The 18,228-nt window shown below is 39.0% G+C and overlaps 1 protein-coding gene across 2 annotated transcripts in view; it reads right to left on the reverse strand.

Annotated features, from left to right (window-relative positions):
* LOC140458153 (protein Wnt-7b) overlaps positions 1 to 18,228 on the reverse strand; it is a 90,345-nt gene that overhangs the window by 15,674 nt on the left and 56,443 nt on the right. For both annotated transcript variants that reach the window (XM_072552315.1, XM_072552313.1), the window contains exon 3: positions 5,119 to 5,390. In XM_072552315.1, the coding sequence (XP_072408416.1) occupies positions 5,119 to 5,390 (272 nt within the window). The remainder of the gene's footprint in view (positions 1 to 5,118; positions 5,391 to 18,228) is intronic.

The raw sequence follows: 18,228 nt of genomic DNA on the forward strand, positions 1-18,228 counted from the left end.
AGAATAGCAAAAGTGAAATCTCTAATAGAATTCAACATTTCTAAAACTAAATGATAAATCATGAGATTTCTCGGGATGTGTTGTTTTCAGGGAGATTTTTGCCTAATTTCAGCATCATAGCTATACCTCTAACAGATTTATAAAGAAAACGTGCAAAGGTAACATGGTCAAAGAGTGTTAAACAGCTTTTGAGAAGCTGAAAGCAATCCTAACTAAAGACCCTGTGTTAGCCACCACGGACTTTACTAAATCTTTAAAAATAGCTATTGATGTTAATGCCTTGGGGGTGAGAGTGCAAAAAGATGCATTGGGAATAGAGACACTAGTGAGGTACTTTTTAAATAAATTAAACAGTGGACAAGAAGACTCTGGGATTTTTACTGGCTTTAAACATTTTACAGTTATGTCTGCCTGACCACAAAGAAACACTGACTACAATCCCATATCTTTTTTTAGCAAAATTTATACCTCAAAATATGAGATTATTTTAATGCAGCTTGTTAATTCAACCTTTATATTATAAACGTTGTTCATAGAACATAGAACATAGAACATAGAAGAATACAGCGCAGTACAGGCCCTTCGGCCCTCGATGTTGCGCCGATCAAAGCCCACCTAACCTACACTAACCCACTATCCTCCATATACCTATCCAATGCTCGCTTAAATACCCATAAAGAGGTAGAGTCCACTACTGCTACTGGCAGGGCATTCCATGAACTTACGACTCGCTGAGTGAAGAACCTACCCCTAACATCAGTCCTATATCTACCCCCGCTTAATTTAAAGCTATGCCCCCTTGTAATAGCTGACTCCATACGTGGAAAAAGGTTATCACTGTCAACCCTATCTAACCCCCTAATCATCTTGTACACCTCTATCAAGTCACCCCTAAACCTTCTTTTCTCCAATGAAAACAACCCCAAGTGCCTCAGCCTTTCCTCATAGGATCTTCCTACCATACCAGGCAACATCCTGGTAAACTTCCTCTGCACCCGTTCCAGTGCCTCCACATCCTTCCTATAGTATGGCGACCAAAACTGCACACAATATTCCAGATGCGGCCGCACCAGAGTCTTATACAACTGCAGCATGACCTCAGGACTCCGGAACTCAATTCCTCTACCAATAAAAGCCAGTACGCCATATGCCTTCTTCACTGCACTATTTACCTGGGTGGCAACTTTCAGAGATCTGTGTACATGGACACCAAGATCCCTCTGCTCTTCCACACTACCAAGTATCCGACCATTAGCCCAGTAATCCATCTTTTTATTACTCTTACCAAAGTGAATCACCTCACACTTAGCTACATTGAACTCCATTTGCCACCTTTCTGCCCAGCTCTGCAGCTTCTCTATATCCCGCTGTAACCTGCCACATCCTTCCTCACTGTCTACAACTCCACCGACTTTCGTATCATCCGCAAACTTGCTCACCCAACCTTCTAACCCTTCCTCCAGGTCATTTATAAAAATGACAAACAGCAATGGTCCCAAAACAGATCCTTGCGGAACACCGCTAGTGACGGCACTCCAAGATGAACCTTTGCCATCAACTACTACCCTCTGTCTTCTTCCAGCCAGCCAATTCCTAATCCAAACCTTCAACTCACCCTCAATGCCATATCTCTGTATTTTCTGCAGTAGCCTACCATGGGGAACCTTATCAAACGCCTTACTAAAATCCATATATACCACATCTACCGCTTTCCCCTCATCTACCTCCTTAGTCACCTTCTCAAAGAATTCAATAAGGTTTGTGAGGCACGACCTGCCCTTCACAAAACCATGCTGACTATCCTTGATCACATCATTCTTATCCAGATGTGCATAAATCCTATCCCTTACAATTCTCTCTAAGACTTTGCCCACAACAGAAGTGAGACTCACTGGCCTATAGTTACTAGGATTATCCCTACTCCCCTTCTTGAACAAGGGAACCACGTTTGCTAGCCTCCAGTCCTCTGGCACTACTCCTGTAGACAAAGAGGACACAAAAATCAAGGCCAATGGCTCTGCAATCTCCTCCCTTGCTTCCCAGAGAATCCTAGGATAAATGCCATCAGGCCCAGGGGACTTATCTATTTTCACCCTTGCCAGAATTTCCAACACCTCTTCTCTACATATCTCAAAGCCATCCATTCTACTTATTCGTGCCTCAGTATTCATATCGACAACAATGTCCTGTTCCTGAGTGAATACTGACGAAAAGTATTCATTCAGTGCCTCCCCAATCTCTTCAGCCTCCACACGCAACTTCCCATTACTATCCTTGATTGGACCTATTCCTTCCCTAGTCATTCTTTTATTCCTAACATACCTATAGAAAGCCTTAGGGTTTTCCCTAATCCTACCAACTAAGGACCTTTCATGTCCCCTCCTTGCTGCTCTTAGCTCTCTCTTCAGGTCCTTCCGAGCTACCTTATAACTCTCAATCGCCCCTATTGAACCTTCACGCCTCATCTTTACAAAGGCCGCCCTCTTCCATTTAACAAGGGATTCCAACTTCTTACTAAACCACGGCTCCCTCACACGACCCTTTCCTCCCTGCCTGATAGGTACATACTTATCAAGGACACTCAATAGTTGCTCCTTGAACAAGTTCCACATATCAATTACGCTCTTACCTTGGAATCTACTTTTCCAATCCACACATCCTAAGTCATGCCTCAACGCATCATAATTTCCCTGCCCCCAGCTATAACTCTTGCCCTGTAGTACACACTTATCCCTCTCCATCACTAGAGTAAAAATCACCGAATTGTGGTCACTGTCCCCAAAGTGCTCACCTACCTCTAGTCCTAATACCTGGCCTGGTTCGTTACCCAGAACCAAATCCAGTATGGCCTCACCTCTTGTTGGCTTATCTACATATTGTGTCAGGAAACTCTCCTGCACACATTGCACAAACACTGACCCATCTAACGAACTTGAGCTATAGCTTTCCCAATCAATATCAGGAAAGTTAAAGTCTCCCATAACAATCACCCTATTACTGTCACTCTTCTCCTGAATCATCTTCGCAATCCTTTCTTCAACGATTCTAGGACTATTAGGAGGCCTGTAAAAGACTCCTAACAGGGTGACCTCACCTCTCCTATTCCTAACCTCAACCCAAACTACCTCAGATGGCAAATCTTCGTCCATCTTCCTTTCCACCGCTGTAATGCTATCTTTGACAAGCAAAGCCACACACCCCCCTCTTTTACCCCCACCTCTGACCCTACTAAAACATTTAAACCCTGGAACCTGCAACAGCCAATCCTGTCCCTGATCTAGCCACGTCTCTGTAATAGCCACAACATCGAAGTCCCAGGTACCAACCCACGCTGCGAGTTCACCTACCTTATTTCGTATACTTCTGGCATTAAAGTATACACACTTCAAGCCACTCTTCTGTTTACAGGCACCCTCCTTTAAGATTGATGCCATATTCCTAACCTCCCTACACTCCAGGTCCTGCACCCTAAAGCTACAGTCTGGGTTCCCATGCCCCTGCAGAGTTAGTTTAAACCCCCCCCCCAAGAGCACTAGCAAACCTCCCCCCAAGGATACTGGTGCCCCTCAGGTTCAGGTGCAGACCATCCTGTTTATAGAGATCCCACCTTCCCCAGAAAGAACCCCAGTTATCCAAGTACCGAAATCCCTCCCTCCTGCACCATCCCTGTAGCCACGCATTTAACTGTTCTCTCTCCCTATTCCTCGACTCTCTATCACGTGGCACGGGTAACAAACCAGAGACAACAACTGGAATTTTTAAAAAATTGTTGATACATTCTGAATAATGGGATGATGCTGAAATAGTTTGAAAATTGGAGAATAGTTGATAACCAGAAATCATACAAATCATGTGTAAAGAATGAGTAAGAATGAATGTATGGAACTTTTTGTCTTTGATTATATATGGCATGTTTACCTTGTTATGGTTTCCTTAACTGGACCCGGGGGTGCCACCTTAGCTGATTACACTCCCACTACTGTATCAGAAGATTCAAGAACTAATTCAGTTCTTAGAAACTCAGAAACAAAACAAGAATTGTTGGAGAAACTCACCAGGTCTGGCAACACCTGTGGAGAGAAAGCCAAGTTAACATTTTAAGTCCAGTGACCGTTCTTCAGAAATTACTGTAGAAGGGTGACTGGACTTGAAATGTTAACTCTACTTTCTCTCTACAGCTGCTACCAGACCTGGTGAGTCTTTCCAGCAATTTCTGGTATTATTTCAGATTTCTTTGTTTAGTTTTCACTTAGAAGCTCAGTATCCAGGCTGAGAGTCCAGTAGAAATTTTGAAAGATTGCCTTATTGTTAGGTCTTCAGATGAGATTTCAATCCAAGCTTCCACCTACTTTTTTGAATGTTGATGCAGAATATAAAAATTTGCTGGAAACCTATGGATAAATATAGGTAGTGTCCTGATCTTTTGACTATTTTTCCATCTTCCACTAACACTGAAAAAGAATTAATTATTTATCTCAGGACTGTGCACACAACCAAAGTAACAGCAACATAATATAAGTTTAAGTAGTTCATTGTACATTAAAGACTTGAATTTATATACTCCTTGTCATGCTGCAAGGCATCCCAAAGTGTTTTTAAAGCCAATTTTTGAAAGGACTTGAAATACAGTCACTGATGTAATATGTGTGAAATTTGAGATGTTTGAGATATCGCTGAGAAATAATAATAAAAGAAGGCACCAAATAGTTGCAAGTCTTTTTTTTCTTTTGGCTATCTTTAAATATTGGTTTTGTAATCTGATTAGATGGCTCTTTGTTTCTTCTGATTATCGGGCCTTTCATTCCTATTTTCAGATTGCTCTCCTTTTTTGGCTAAATGCTAAACAATCTGCTGAGAATGGTGTGGAAGTGGCACATGCAGAGTTGTCCTATATTCCTGTTTACCCTAATCTTCTTTGGTTTAGTTTAAATATCTTCCGAAGGATGGAGGTTGGCTTGATTTTTTTTCTGTTCATTTGCATATTGGGACATTTACTGTTTTTATTCAAGTGCAGCAGAAATTAACATTTCTCAAATAAGCATTGAACATGCTTCAATGGAACTGTGTTGAAATTCTTAGCTTAGCTGATGTTGGTCACACATCCATCCTCAAAATTACCTTTCTCCCAGCCTTGTTGTTATGCAGATTCATCAGCCTCCTGGCGTTTTTTTTAATTTCCCTTGCATCTACAAATTTCCTTGAGAACTCAATTCCATATTTGATGTCTGCCGAGCAGCCTCCCCACTTCCAGCCTTCGTCTTGGTTGTAGTAGCCCTGTTTCTCTCGATCACAGCCACAGTTGCTCAGGTTTCCTTGACTGCAGGCAGCAGTCACTGCATGAGCTACACCAGCTGCAGTGATGGCGTAAGTGAAAGCTGCTTCTCGACTACCTGGAGACACAGGATGTCAGCAGTTAGTGCAGGGCATCAGACACCTGTAAACTTATTGAAATTTATCACATTATTTTATTGAAATAAAACCCTTTTAAAGCATTAATGGAAAGATGCATGGCTGACGGTTAATTAAATTACAGAATATCAGAACAGCAAACAATCTAAGTGACAACAGAATATTCTTAATTTGTTATTGTGAAGACCATTTACCGGAGTTCTTGGAAGGCACCACCTAAATTGAAAATAAATTCTCCCAGTATTAAAAGGAGGAGCAGACTTTGATTTGATTTATCATTGTCAGACGTACCAAGTCACAGTGAAAAGTATTGTTTTGAGCACTATTCAGACAAATGGTATCTTACATAAGTACATGCGGGTAATAGAACAGAATGCAGAATATACTGTTACAGCTACAGAGAATGTGCAGAGAAAGATCAACTCTAATGAAAGGTCCACTCATAAATCTGATAACAGTGAGGAAAAAGCTGTTCTTGAATCTATTGGTATGTGTCTTCAAACTTTTGTATCTTCTACTCAATGAAAGAGATTATAACTGGGATGGGAAGAGCCTTTCATTATGTTTGCTGCTTTCCTGAAGCAGCGTGAAGTGTAGACGCAGTCAGTGGAAGGAAAATTGTTTTTTGTGATGGGCTAGGCTTCATTCACAACATGTGTAATTTCTTGTGGACTTGGATGCAGCAATTGCCATACCAAGCTGTGATACCTCCAGATAGGGTGCTTTCTATGGTGCATCAATAAAAATTGATAAGAGTCATTGTGGACATGCTGAATTGCCTTAGCTTTCTGAGGAAGTAGAAGCTTTAATTGATCTACTTATTTAATTTAATCTACTTATTCGTATAAACTAAACAGGAAGCAGCAAGAACAGTTGAGGCTGAGTTGGTCAAGTTATTGAGTACATGCTGGCAAACTACATAATCAGCAAAAATGTGATTGGTTCTGGAGATAGATATAGATTCAAGGGATATATCGGTTCTTGTGGTTTGGGTGGGGGTAACTTTGCCCAGGGGGCAGACAACTCCGTGTTGTTGATTATAGAGATGAATCAATATTCTAAAGTTACTTTGCAATCATCTTCAAGGCTCAGTGAATTTTTATTTAAGTTTATTAACTTTTTTTATTTTAGGATTTTATTTCTGAAAAATAAATACTTTGGGCAGAATCTACAACAGGTTACACTGTATGGCAAACCTCTCTTCATTTCACTAATGTAGCCCATTCTCTCCATGCCCAATCCCTCTCCCCACCAGTTCACCCAACCACTGAAACAATATACGGCCTACGCTATCCTTATGTTCCATCAGCAAGATGTTATATTGTAATCCCCCAAAGAGCTCCTTTGCTGTGGTTTAGGTCTTGGAACAGCGTGTAGTATAATGGAAAAAAGAATCAAAGATTGGCAAGCAATATATGAAAGACAGGCTTTTATTTACTTGTTTATGCAACAACAGCCTTAAACTTTGCTGCAGGGAGAACAAGACTTGATTTGCTCAAGATGATCTTAGCTGTATTTCACATCATGGGGCACTAATTCCAAGAAATCATCCAGCACATCTAGAGTGAGAGGGTTTGTATAAAAGGAGAATTCTTACAAGTGAGACAGATGCGAACTATGGCCAAGTGTTTTTTATCCTGCTGACTTCATGACTTCATTCTGAGAATACCAATTACATTAACAAGTTGGGAAGCCTCAGTCAGACTGAAGGAAAAGCAAGTCATCATAAAATACAAAGCAGTGTGCATGGTGGGTGAAGCGGAAGCACAAAATACCCAGTTTGTACAAAAGAAACGCCAATTTGACAAAATATTTCCAAGACAGCAATCAAATTCCAGTTTCAAATCTTATCCAGCTCTGCATATAAAATCTAATGGCTTATCATCACCTAAATATAAAATTAAGTTTCACATGTTGAGTTCCTCTGCAGGCTTTCTTTGAAACGTGTTATTTTGTTGGGTCATGTCCACTTAGAGCACTTTAACAAAAGTCATCATTCTAAAAGGGAGACCCACCATAGGCATCCTTCTTTATTTAACTTTGTTTCGAAATTTTTATGAAGTTAGCAACAAATGCCAAAATGCTGGTAACGCTCAATAAGTGAGATTAAAGCAATTTAGGACATTGAATCAACTTCTTTATTGTCATGTGCATTCAATATAAAATGCAGTAAAAAGTGTGTACTGTCACCATGTATAGGCGCCATTCACATTAACTTAGAATAAAATTTTAAAAACAGATAGCTTAAAAGAATCCAACTTTTCCTTCTCTGCTGCTACAGTCCCACTCAGGGCTTCACCAGCTCACAACCTGTGGTATTGAAATACTTTCTATATTCTCTCCATAGGTTTTGTCTCACCTGCTGTCTGTTTGCAATGTTTTCAGATTCGGGTTTACAAAATCTGTAGTTAATGTTAAGATTCCTTATTTAATGGGCTTATGTTTCTTTTCTATTCTTCTCTGAATGGTGTTGAAATAGCTTAACAGGAATTTGAAAGACACCTCACAATTTTGAATAGATTTACCCTCAACAGATTCACCCAATGCAGAGAAACAATCAACAGGGCCAAGAGAATATTCAACTTAATGGCCAGAACAATAGGATACAATTCATGGGAAGTCATGATCAAGCCATGGTCTGATCACATCTAGAATTCTGGTCTTTGAAGCACAAAAGGGACATTCAAGCAATGCAGACTTTATAAGGAATACCTGTGAGACCAATCCCGAGTTACTAAATCCTGTGTTTTACAAGAACTGACTGAAAACCTGAACAAAATGTGTCTGAAAAATGATCATGTATATAAATATGGTAATTACTGGACCATAATGGTAAATCTGCTACTATTTTATTTAAGTTTTATTTATTTATGTAAGACACATTTTGACAAAACCTTTTGTCTTGAACTCATCAGGACAATTCGCAAGAACACCAATATAAAAGGAAATACCATTTTTTAAATATATAAAACAGAGCATGCTGATTGTTTGGCAAGGAGAAAGTGAGGATTGCAGATGCTGGAGATCAGAGTCGAGAGTGTAGTGCTGGAAAAGCACAACAGGTCAGGCAGCATCTGAGGAGCAGGAGAATCAATGCTACGGGTGTAAGCCCTTCATCAGGAATGAGGCTTGTGGGTCGAGGCTGAGAGACAAGTGGGAGGAATGGGTTTGGGGAAAGGGAGCTGAGAAAATGATAGGTGGATAAAGGTGAGGGAGAAGGTGATAGGTCAGTGGAGGAAGTGATGGACAGGTCCGGAGGGCGGTGATTGTTTGGCAAGTGGATTCTGATTGGTTGTGGCATTGCAATGGAGAATACACCCATTATATGATGACTGTCAGTTAAGTGTCAAGCTTTTCTTAAATAATTAAATAAATTCTAAACTAGAAGTCTAACTAAACAAGCCATTCTCCTGAGGATTTGGCCAGAGAATGCCTTGGTTAGCTAGAGGTCAAATGCTTTTGCTTATCCTGTAATTTCTTCAAAGGAATCCAAAGCAATACTTTTTTTCAGATACTGTTCAATTTCAAAAAAAATAAACTCTAAACCTCAACTCTGGCTTAAAACTTAATCTTACTTTTTTGTCTGATACTTATAGAAACATAGAAAATCTGAGTAGTTCTATGGTTCTTTTAGGTTTCTCCCACTGATCATGCTGCCACTTCCAATGCAGTACCCTGTTCCTGCTTTCTCTCCATACCTCATCTTAACTAAAGTATTCAGGTGTAGTAATCAATGAGGCAACACTCAGATGCTGGAAGCATAACACAGAAGAGCCCTAACATTTAATATCCAACATCTGAGTTGAGGAAAGATTGGAGTAAAGTGGGCTTCTTAGCCTTCAAAGCAGGTGATACAAGTGATCCTTTAGCAGCATATAAAATAGTATATGTTAGCTTAAAAATAACAAAATTATTTCAAAGCAAATTATAAGTTTCAGACCAGGGGTCAACAGGTTCAACTCAGAAGGTGAGTTTAATATGTTACTTAAATAGATATTTAAATAGATTATTAAGGTAAAATCTTTGGAATTATACGGTACTTTATGGAGTCGATATTGTACTGATGAACCATATGATCATAATTTGGCTGACCTAATTAAATTGTCCATTACTGGTTTTATTTGTATTTACTTGAGATCATTTGGTTTTATCTGTGTTTTTCAAGACGTTATCACTTCTTGCTAAGGTTTGAATTCCTGGAATTAGCTTTGCCATCCTTCTCTGAACCCTCTTCGTAGCTTACTTCTGAAGGGAGAAAGTACAAAAGTCCTCCCAGGATCTTGCATATCATCTCACTAAAATGTTGTTCTAGATTAAAATAATATTGAATGTACAATCAGAAATCTTTGCACTTAGTGTGTTTAGTCATTGCTTTGTAAATATACACTGGATCCTTTCAGTGGTCCGGATAGGAACAGATTCTGTGTGATTTATCAGAGTTTGGAACATAAGAAGTAAACAAACTAGAATAATGGCATCAATTTTCAAGATGTCACATTTTAATCATGTATAGAACTAATTATGAAGAAGAGTGTGCATTTATACAATGCTCCAGTAACTCCTCAAATTTAGTGAACTTCAGTAACTGTTATTGCATTGTTAAATATGGCAGCTACAGAATTATAGTTTACAGCACAGAGGGAAGCTTTTGACTCATCATCTCTGTGGCAGTTATTTGATGAAGCAGTAAATTCAATTCACAGAGCAAATGCAGTGAATTTATTTTTTGGTGGTGGTGGTTGAAGGAACAATAATGGCCAAAGCACAGAGAGATCTCTTGCCATGGGATATTTTATGTTTATCTGAACCATGGTATAAAATCTAATTAAATGTAATTAAATTCAATAATGTAGCTCTCTCAATACTGCAGACACATTAGTCTCAATAGTGTGCTGCTGTGGAATTGACTTGAATTAAATTTCTTGATTCAGAAGAAATGGCACAAACTGAGATTAGCTACATCATCCAAAAGTTCTGGTTTAAAAACTTCTGAAGTGTAAGTCAAGTTAATAACTGTTATCTTTTCTCTCTCTGAACATTATGAAATTAGAGCTGATTTCAAAAACTGATAAATATGGACCGTAAACGTTATTTTAAAAGATCATTTTACGAGGTGGGGCTCCTTGAACAGTCACCTTTCTTGAAGGTTTGAAAGTTATGATGTTATTAACGGACTTGTCTCCTCAGGTTTTGAGTGAAATCAGCCAGTTCGGTGATGCTGCATGCTCCTACAGGAAAGTTCTTTGATGCTGGCAATACTAACATGTTCAGAGTTAGACAAGAATGACAGCAGGGAGATCAATAGGATGCAATTGAATAGACTTGACAATAGAATCTTGCACTAATCTCATGGAAACTGACATTATTCTTGTAAAATCAAATCAAATTTATGTTAATCCTATAAACGATTGGCTGTTCTCTGGTTGTTTGTTCACACACAACAGAAGTTACTACAGTGACCGAAAGATGTTGGCTGCCACTATAGTATTTTCAAATTAAAATTAAATCAGTATTCATTTAAAGAATAAAGATGCAATTTTTCTTTTAAATGAACCATATGCCTTAACTTTCAGAAAGTGTGATTGAATAGGAGCCATATACTCTACTTGTAAAATTAAAACTGATACACTTTATATCTGCTTTTTATCATCAAATCATGTGACTATCCCAAGTAGTGAACACAGATATAGGTGCACACTTCCAAGCATGTACAGATGTATTTATTGCTGTTATGATTGCAGCTGTTGTTACTGGACAAGTCAGATCCTAGACACAATCCTAATTTGATAGATCATGGAGATTAACAGAATGATCTCTTGCTGAAACATTAGCACACACTGCTGCAGCTTTTGCTTTAACGTTAAAAAAAAAGGAGTGTATTAACAAATGAATTGAAAATAAATTAGAGTAAACCAAACTATCTGCTTATTACCCAAATTCAAAGACTTTTAAACACACAGTAAAAGTTTAATTAATTCCAAAACACTCCTTCCCAAATTGAAAAGAAATAAAAAAGTTTTAGGAAAGTACCCAAAATACTCACATCAGAATCCCTGTAACTAAAACCCCAGTGGGTTTAGGTCATTTGTGATTTCAACCTTTGTCTAGAACTGCAGAGAGATTCTTCCTGGAGACATTATACACTTGAGCTTAAACGTACTCCCCTTAAATAACATCTTCAGGGTTTTAATTCTAGTCTGAGAGTTAACTCTTGTAAGGTTACCTTAGATTGAAGAGTTAATTTAAGTTCAGTAAATATCCTTCCCCTCTCAGGAGCACTAGTCTACACAGCCAGACTGATTAGCAAGGTTAGATCTCATGGAATACAGGGAGAACTAGCCATTTGGATACAGAACTGGCTCAAAGGTAGAAGACAGAGGGTGATGGTGGAGGGTTGCTTTTCAGACTGGAGGCCTGTGACCAGTGGAGTGCCACAAAGATCGGTGCTGGGCCCTCTATTTTTTGTCATTTGCATAAATGATTTGGATACGAGCATAAGAGGTTCAGTTAGTAAGTTTACAGATGACACCAAAATTGGAGGTGTAGTGGACAGCGAAGAGGGTTACCTCAGATTACAACAGGATCTGGACCAGATGGGCCAATGGGCTGAGAAGTGGCAGATGGAGTTTAATTCGGATAAATGCGAGGTGCTGCATTTTGGGAAAGCAAATCTTAGCAGGACTTATACACTTAATGGTAAGGTCCTAGGGAGTATTGCTGAACAAAGAGACCTTGGAGTGCAGGTTCATAGCTCCTTGAAAGTGGAGCTGCAGGTAGATAGGATAGTGAAGAAGGTGTTTGGTATCCTTTCCTTTATTGGTCAGAGTATTGAGTACAGGACATTGGTTAGGCCACTGTTGGAATATTGCATGCAATTCTGGTCTCCTTCCTATCGGAAAGATGATGTGAAACTTGAAAGGGTTCAGAAAAGATTGACAAGGATGTTGCCAGGGTTGGAGGATTTGAGCTATAGGGAGAGGCTGATTGGCTGGGGCTGTTTTCCCTGGAGCGTCAGAAGCTGAGGGGTGACCTTATAGAGGTTTACAAAATTATGAGGGGCATGGAAAGGATAAATAGACAAAGTCTTTTCCCTGGGGTCGGGAGTCCAGAAGTAGAGGGCATAGGTTTAGGGTAAGAGTGGAAAGATATAAAAGAGACCTAAGGGGCAACTTTTTCACGCATGGTACGTGCATGGAATGAGCTGCCAGAGGATGTGGTGGAGGCTGGTACAATTGCAACATTTAAAAGGCATTTGGATGGGTATATGAATAGGAAGGGTTTGGAGGGATATGGGCCGGGTGCTGGCAGGTGGGACGAGGTCGGGTTGGGATATCTGGTCAGCATGGACAGGTTGGACCGAAGAGTATGTTTCCATGCTGCACATCTCTATGACTCTATGACTTCACAGGACTGCCCAATTCTCAAAGTAAAACAGAAACTAAACATTTTCCCCTCTAAGATGTGGGTGTTTCCTTTAAAGAAAAAGTTCCATAAGTTTCTAATGAGGTTTAAGGCCCCATTATTTACTTTACTGAGTCACAAAACAATCTAAGTTAAACAAAAAAATCCATAGTTGTGTACACAAACCCATTCACTCTAGTCAGACCTCAAAGACTATTTTAAAATAAATCACATTCTCTACGAAATACTTAAAAGTTAATCATTAACTTCAGACTCATAGAAAATCCACAAGTTACTAACTCAAATATCAACCTAAACTTACAGTAAATGATATTAAATATATATCACACAGTTTACATCACCCTGAACACTGTGGTACTGTCTCAGAACCTAAAGGTGCATCCTATTAAATTACAGAGATTGTGAACTGTCATAATATATGGGGATATGTTTTGTAATCATAGTGGACTCAAATTGTCCATAAGCATCTTGATAGAGATTAAACACAAACAACCAGATTTACTTTGATTTTCTTGAACTGTACCATTTTTTCACCAATTGAAAGTATAATTAAAAGTATATTTCACCATTTTTTTAGGTGATAATAAGAAATCAGGAACATAAAATTAGGAGCAAATACAGGCCATTTGGCCCCTTAAGCCTGCCCTTAAGGCTAATCATATTAAGTCTGTCCTGCCCCAGGCCTTAACTGCTGTTTTCTGCCAGCCACTCATAACCATCAGCTTGCTGATATTTCAAAACTCTTTCTACTTTCTCTTTAAATATTTTAACTTCCATTACTCTCTGGAATAGAGAATTCCAAACATCTACTCCTATCAGAGAAGAATTTCCTTCACACCTCAGTTTTAAATGAGTATTCTTTTATTCTGTAGCCTTGACCTTAGCTCGAGACTCTCCACTCAGACTACTGTATATTTCAATAAGATCACTCCTTGTTCTTCTAAATTCTAATGAGTAAAGTTCAAACCAGTAGCTGCTCTTGATATGTTAACCCCTTCTTGCCAAGAATCAGCCCACTAAGTCTCTTTTAAACTGCTTCCAATGGCAGTACATCCTTATTTAAATAGCGGGACTAAAACTACACACAGTACCACAGGTACCACAACAACACGCTGTACAGTTGTAATGAGATTTTCCTATCATTAAATTCCAACTCCTTGGCAATAAAGGCCAAAACTCTATTTGCCTTCTTAATTGCTTCCGGCATTTACATGATACCGTTTTATGTTTCATGCACAAAAATATTGTGCTTTTCTGGATTCTCTTTCCATTTAAATAATAGTCTGCCTTTTGATTCTTCGTACCAAAGTGCACAAATTCACACTTCCCTACATTATACGCCATCTGTCCAAGTTTTTGCCCACTCAACCTATCTGTAATTCCTTATGTCCTCATCACTACCTGTCTCCCACCTATTTTTATATCATTTGGCTACATCACACACTGTCTCCTCCTCCAAGTCAATAACATAGATAATAAGTATAAACTTAGAAAATACAAGCACAAGTCAGCCAATTAGTCCTTCAAGTCTGCTCTGCCATTCAATCTGGTTATGGCTGACCATCCAACTCCATACTCTTCTTTTGCTTTCTCCTATAATCTTTGATTCCTTTAGCCCCAAGAACTATATCTGTTTCCTGGATGAAGGTTTGCTCGTGAGCTAGAAGATGCATTTCCAGACATTTCAATACCCTACTAGGTAACATCTTCAGTGATCCTCCAGGCAAAGCAGTGCTGATAATTCCTGCTTTCTATTTATATGTTTGGGTTTCTTTGGGTCAGTGACATCATTTCCTTTGGTGATGTCATTGCCAGTGGTGGTACCATTGCCGGTGGTGATGTCATTTCCTGTCCCTTTTCTCAGGGGGTGGTAAATGGGATCATTTGTTGATAGAGTTCCAGTTGGAATGCCATACTTCTAGGAATTCACGTGTGTCTCTGTTTGGCTAGTATGGATGTCTTAGATTAGATTAGATGCCCTACAGTGTGGAAATAGGCTGTCCCAGTTGAAGTGGTATCATTCGTTATCTGTATGTAAGGATACTAGTAAGAGAGGGTCATGTCATTTTGTGGCTAGTTGATGCTCATGTCTCCTAGTGGCTAGTTTTTTGCCTGTTTGTCCAATGTGGTGTTTGTAACAGTTCTTGCACGGTATTTTGTAAATGACATTAGTTTTGCTTGTTGTCTATACAGACCCTAGGCAGGTCTAGAAGTCCTCATTCCTTTCTGGGTGTGAGAACCATCATCGGCAACCGTATAGAACAGTTATCTCATCCTCAGTTCCCCACTCCGCTTCCCTACCTCTCCCCCAAAACACCCAATCCACAGGAGCCATTCAAAAAATTTGAGGGTTACTTGCCATCTGTTACAAACTTGTTGCTCTTCTCAATCTGAGAGGTTTTTTTTATCAGACCCTCCAGCTTTTTCAGCCCATCACCCTGAATTGAACAGGGAAACTGTCTCCATGTCAATTAAGGTGGCAACCCTGTGAAAATTCAAATGCGACCATTTGCTCCTCTGGGGTAGGCTTGGGACTTGAAAACACCCCCAACTCCTATTTCCTGCCCCATGAGAGAATATCCAGCCCTCTGTGTCTGCAGTATGTGAACTAAAAGGATAGGAGTGATTTAATCAACCTGCTAATCATTTACAGATGAAGTATTAATATGAGGGGGATGAAGGAGAATGTGTTCATCAGAACCATATACAACAATGTGAACAGTTGCAATTTCAATGAAAGTCTCTACAGTACAAAGCTTTGAATATTGAGCACTTTCTCCTTTAGCTCTTAAACATTAAATATGAACCTCCTCCTTCTTTTCACAATTACCTGGAGCATTCATCAATTATCTCCAACTTGAAATTATCAGAGTACAGTTCTGTGTGAAGGCAACTATTTAGTTTCTAAAGTAGAATTTGTAAAACTAAAGCTGTAGACCATTGTTTAGTTAGGGGCAAAAGAAAGGATTCATTTATTGATAAAACTATTCAGGTGACCTACAAAAGTGAACACAATGTGCTCTTGCAAAGAAAGCTGAGATTCATTCATAGTACTTAAATGCTTTTTTTTAGAAAGGGCAGAGATGTAACTCAATGCCTGACTCCAAAACAAAGATGGTATGTCTACCTTCATGCTGCGTATTGCTCACTTGCACACTGGAAGGAATTTCTGACGCTGTTCATATATACCAAAAATGCCTGCAAATTCCATTTTTTTAAAAAGGGAATGCTTCTGGGTGGGAATGAGCTGAAGATCTGTAAATCTTTTGCTGCAACATCTAATAATTCTGGAATGCAAACACAAGCAACAGATAGTCATCAGCACAGATAGCATCACCCCAGGCATCACACAAGGTGCAAGATCGCAGATAAATCACTGGTTTCAAAAACACATTGATTTTAAGTTCTAAAAATAATTCCTGGATGACCACAATATAAAATTGGTAAATTCTACGATACTTTACAGCTCTCAGTTAGAAATATCTAGAATAAAAGAGGAGAAGAATAAGCTAGCAAATTCAGATGGTTATTAGTATTACCTCACATTTTGGCAAACTGATACAATCCATAATATATTGATAAGCACTTGAGAGGCAATGGGTTAATCAGGTGCAGTCTGCATTGACATGTAGAAAACAGGTTGTGCTTGGATAATTTAACTGTAGTATGAGAAAATTGTAGTGTATATCTGAAGGGAATCTGGTTCAGTTTGTATGTTTTGGCAAAGTGCCACATACAAGACTTATGATAATTAAAACAATGGTACTAAAGAAATGAGAATAAAAAGTATAGTGAGGAACAGAACAAAGGGTAGGGGGTAAATGGTTATTCTTTTAGTATTGATGTAATTTGCCCAGAGCTGTTTCACCAGGGAAATGTTTCAGAAACATGAGCAGACTATGTAAAATCCTAGCTGCTTTTTCTTAAATTGAAACTTCTTCTGGATTGAAGTATCAGCAGATCAATAATGAAAGAGAAGGTGTCGGGATTTCACATTGTTTTATTAGCACCAGATGATTCCAACATTGTGTTCAATAAGGTTACCCAAGGGAAATACTTGCTGTATAAATTGGACATCTCTGGCCTCTTACCCCACCTTTATGTTTAAATTATGAATCTTAGATTTATTTTTTATAGAAACCATCACATTGATTGTGAATTTTGCCTCAATTTAAAGTGATCCTTGCGCTGGTGGGAATGCTGATGATGCTGGACATTAGTAAGTCAGAATCATAGAATCCCTGCAGTGTGGAAGCAGGCCATTCAGCTCATCAAGTCCACACCGGACCTCTGAAGAGCATCCCGCCCAGAACCACCCCATCCCTGTCATCACCTAGCCTTCACATGCCTGGACACTATGGGCAATGTAGTATGGTCAATCCACCTAACCTGCACATCTCTGGTCTGTGGGAGAAAACTGGAGCACTTGCAGGAAAGCTACACAGACATGGGGAGAATATGCAGACTTCACACAGTCACCCAAGCCTGGAATTGAATCTGGGTCCCTGGCACTGAGAGGCAGCAGGGCTAATCACTGAGCCATTGAGCAACTACTGTTACATCCAAAATATGTCAAAGTGTGCACAGCAAGAGTCCATAAACATTGATTTAGATGAATGATGAATTAATCTCTTTCAGTGGTTTTGGTTGAGAGATGGACATCAAGAAAACTTCTTTTTTTTTCAAAAATAAAATCCTTTTTTTATATCCACCTGATTAGCCTTAACATATAGCAGATACTCCATTGTTCGTTGGCATCCTACAATTTCATAGGGAACAAACTGGAAGAGGGGCGTGGGCTATTTTAGCCAGATTTAAACGAGGAAAACCTTACTAACAACTGAGAGAATCCTAAAAAAAAGCTCAGTGACAATGTCTCATGACAATGAATCAATAACAATAAAACTACCCCACATAGTCAAATGAGGCAAGCCAGTTCTCTCTCAGAGACCATGAATGTAATAATGGGAATGTCACATTTCAGCAGCTTTAATTATTTTAACAATGGGCAACTAAGTAACATTAGAAAGCACAACCTAAAATAAACATTCAGGTGGCTAATATATATATAAAATTTATTGGCTGCCTGGAACAAGTTAGTGGCTGGAAAATATATGAGAGTTAGATGGCTTATTTCTAGAATAATAGATACTTAAGTTTACCTTTCAGGGTCAAACCTAATCAATAGATTAATTTGTAAATTTATACCTGGATGTTCTTGGTGAATTTAATTATGATTTTGACCCAGAGACAATGGAAGAAAGGTTATATAATTCCAAGCTGTGATGGTGAGTAGCTTGCACATGGTTGTGTGCCCAAGAGGTCATGAATTTGGAAGGTGCTGTCAAAAGAGTCTTGGTGAGTTGTGGCAGCAATATTGTATATGATATATGCTGT

Source organism: Chiloscyllium punctatum, chromosome 32, assembly GCF_047496795.1.
Source record: "Chiloscyllium punctatum isolate Juve2018m chromosome 32, sChiPun1.3, whole genome shotgun sequence".
NCBI classification, from domain to species: domain Eukaryota; kingdom Metazoa; phylum Chordata; class Chondrichthyes; order Orectolobiformes; family Hemiscylliidae; genus Chiloscyllium; species Chiloscyllium punctatum.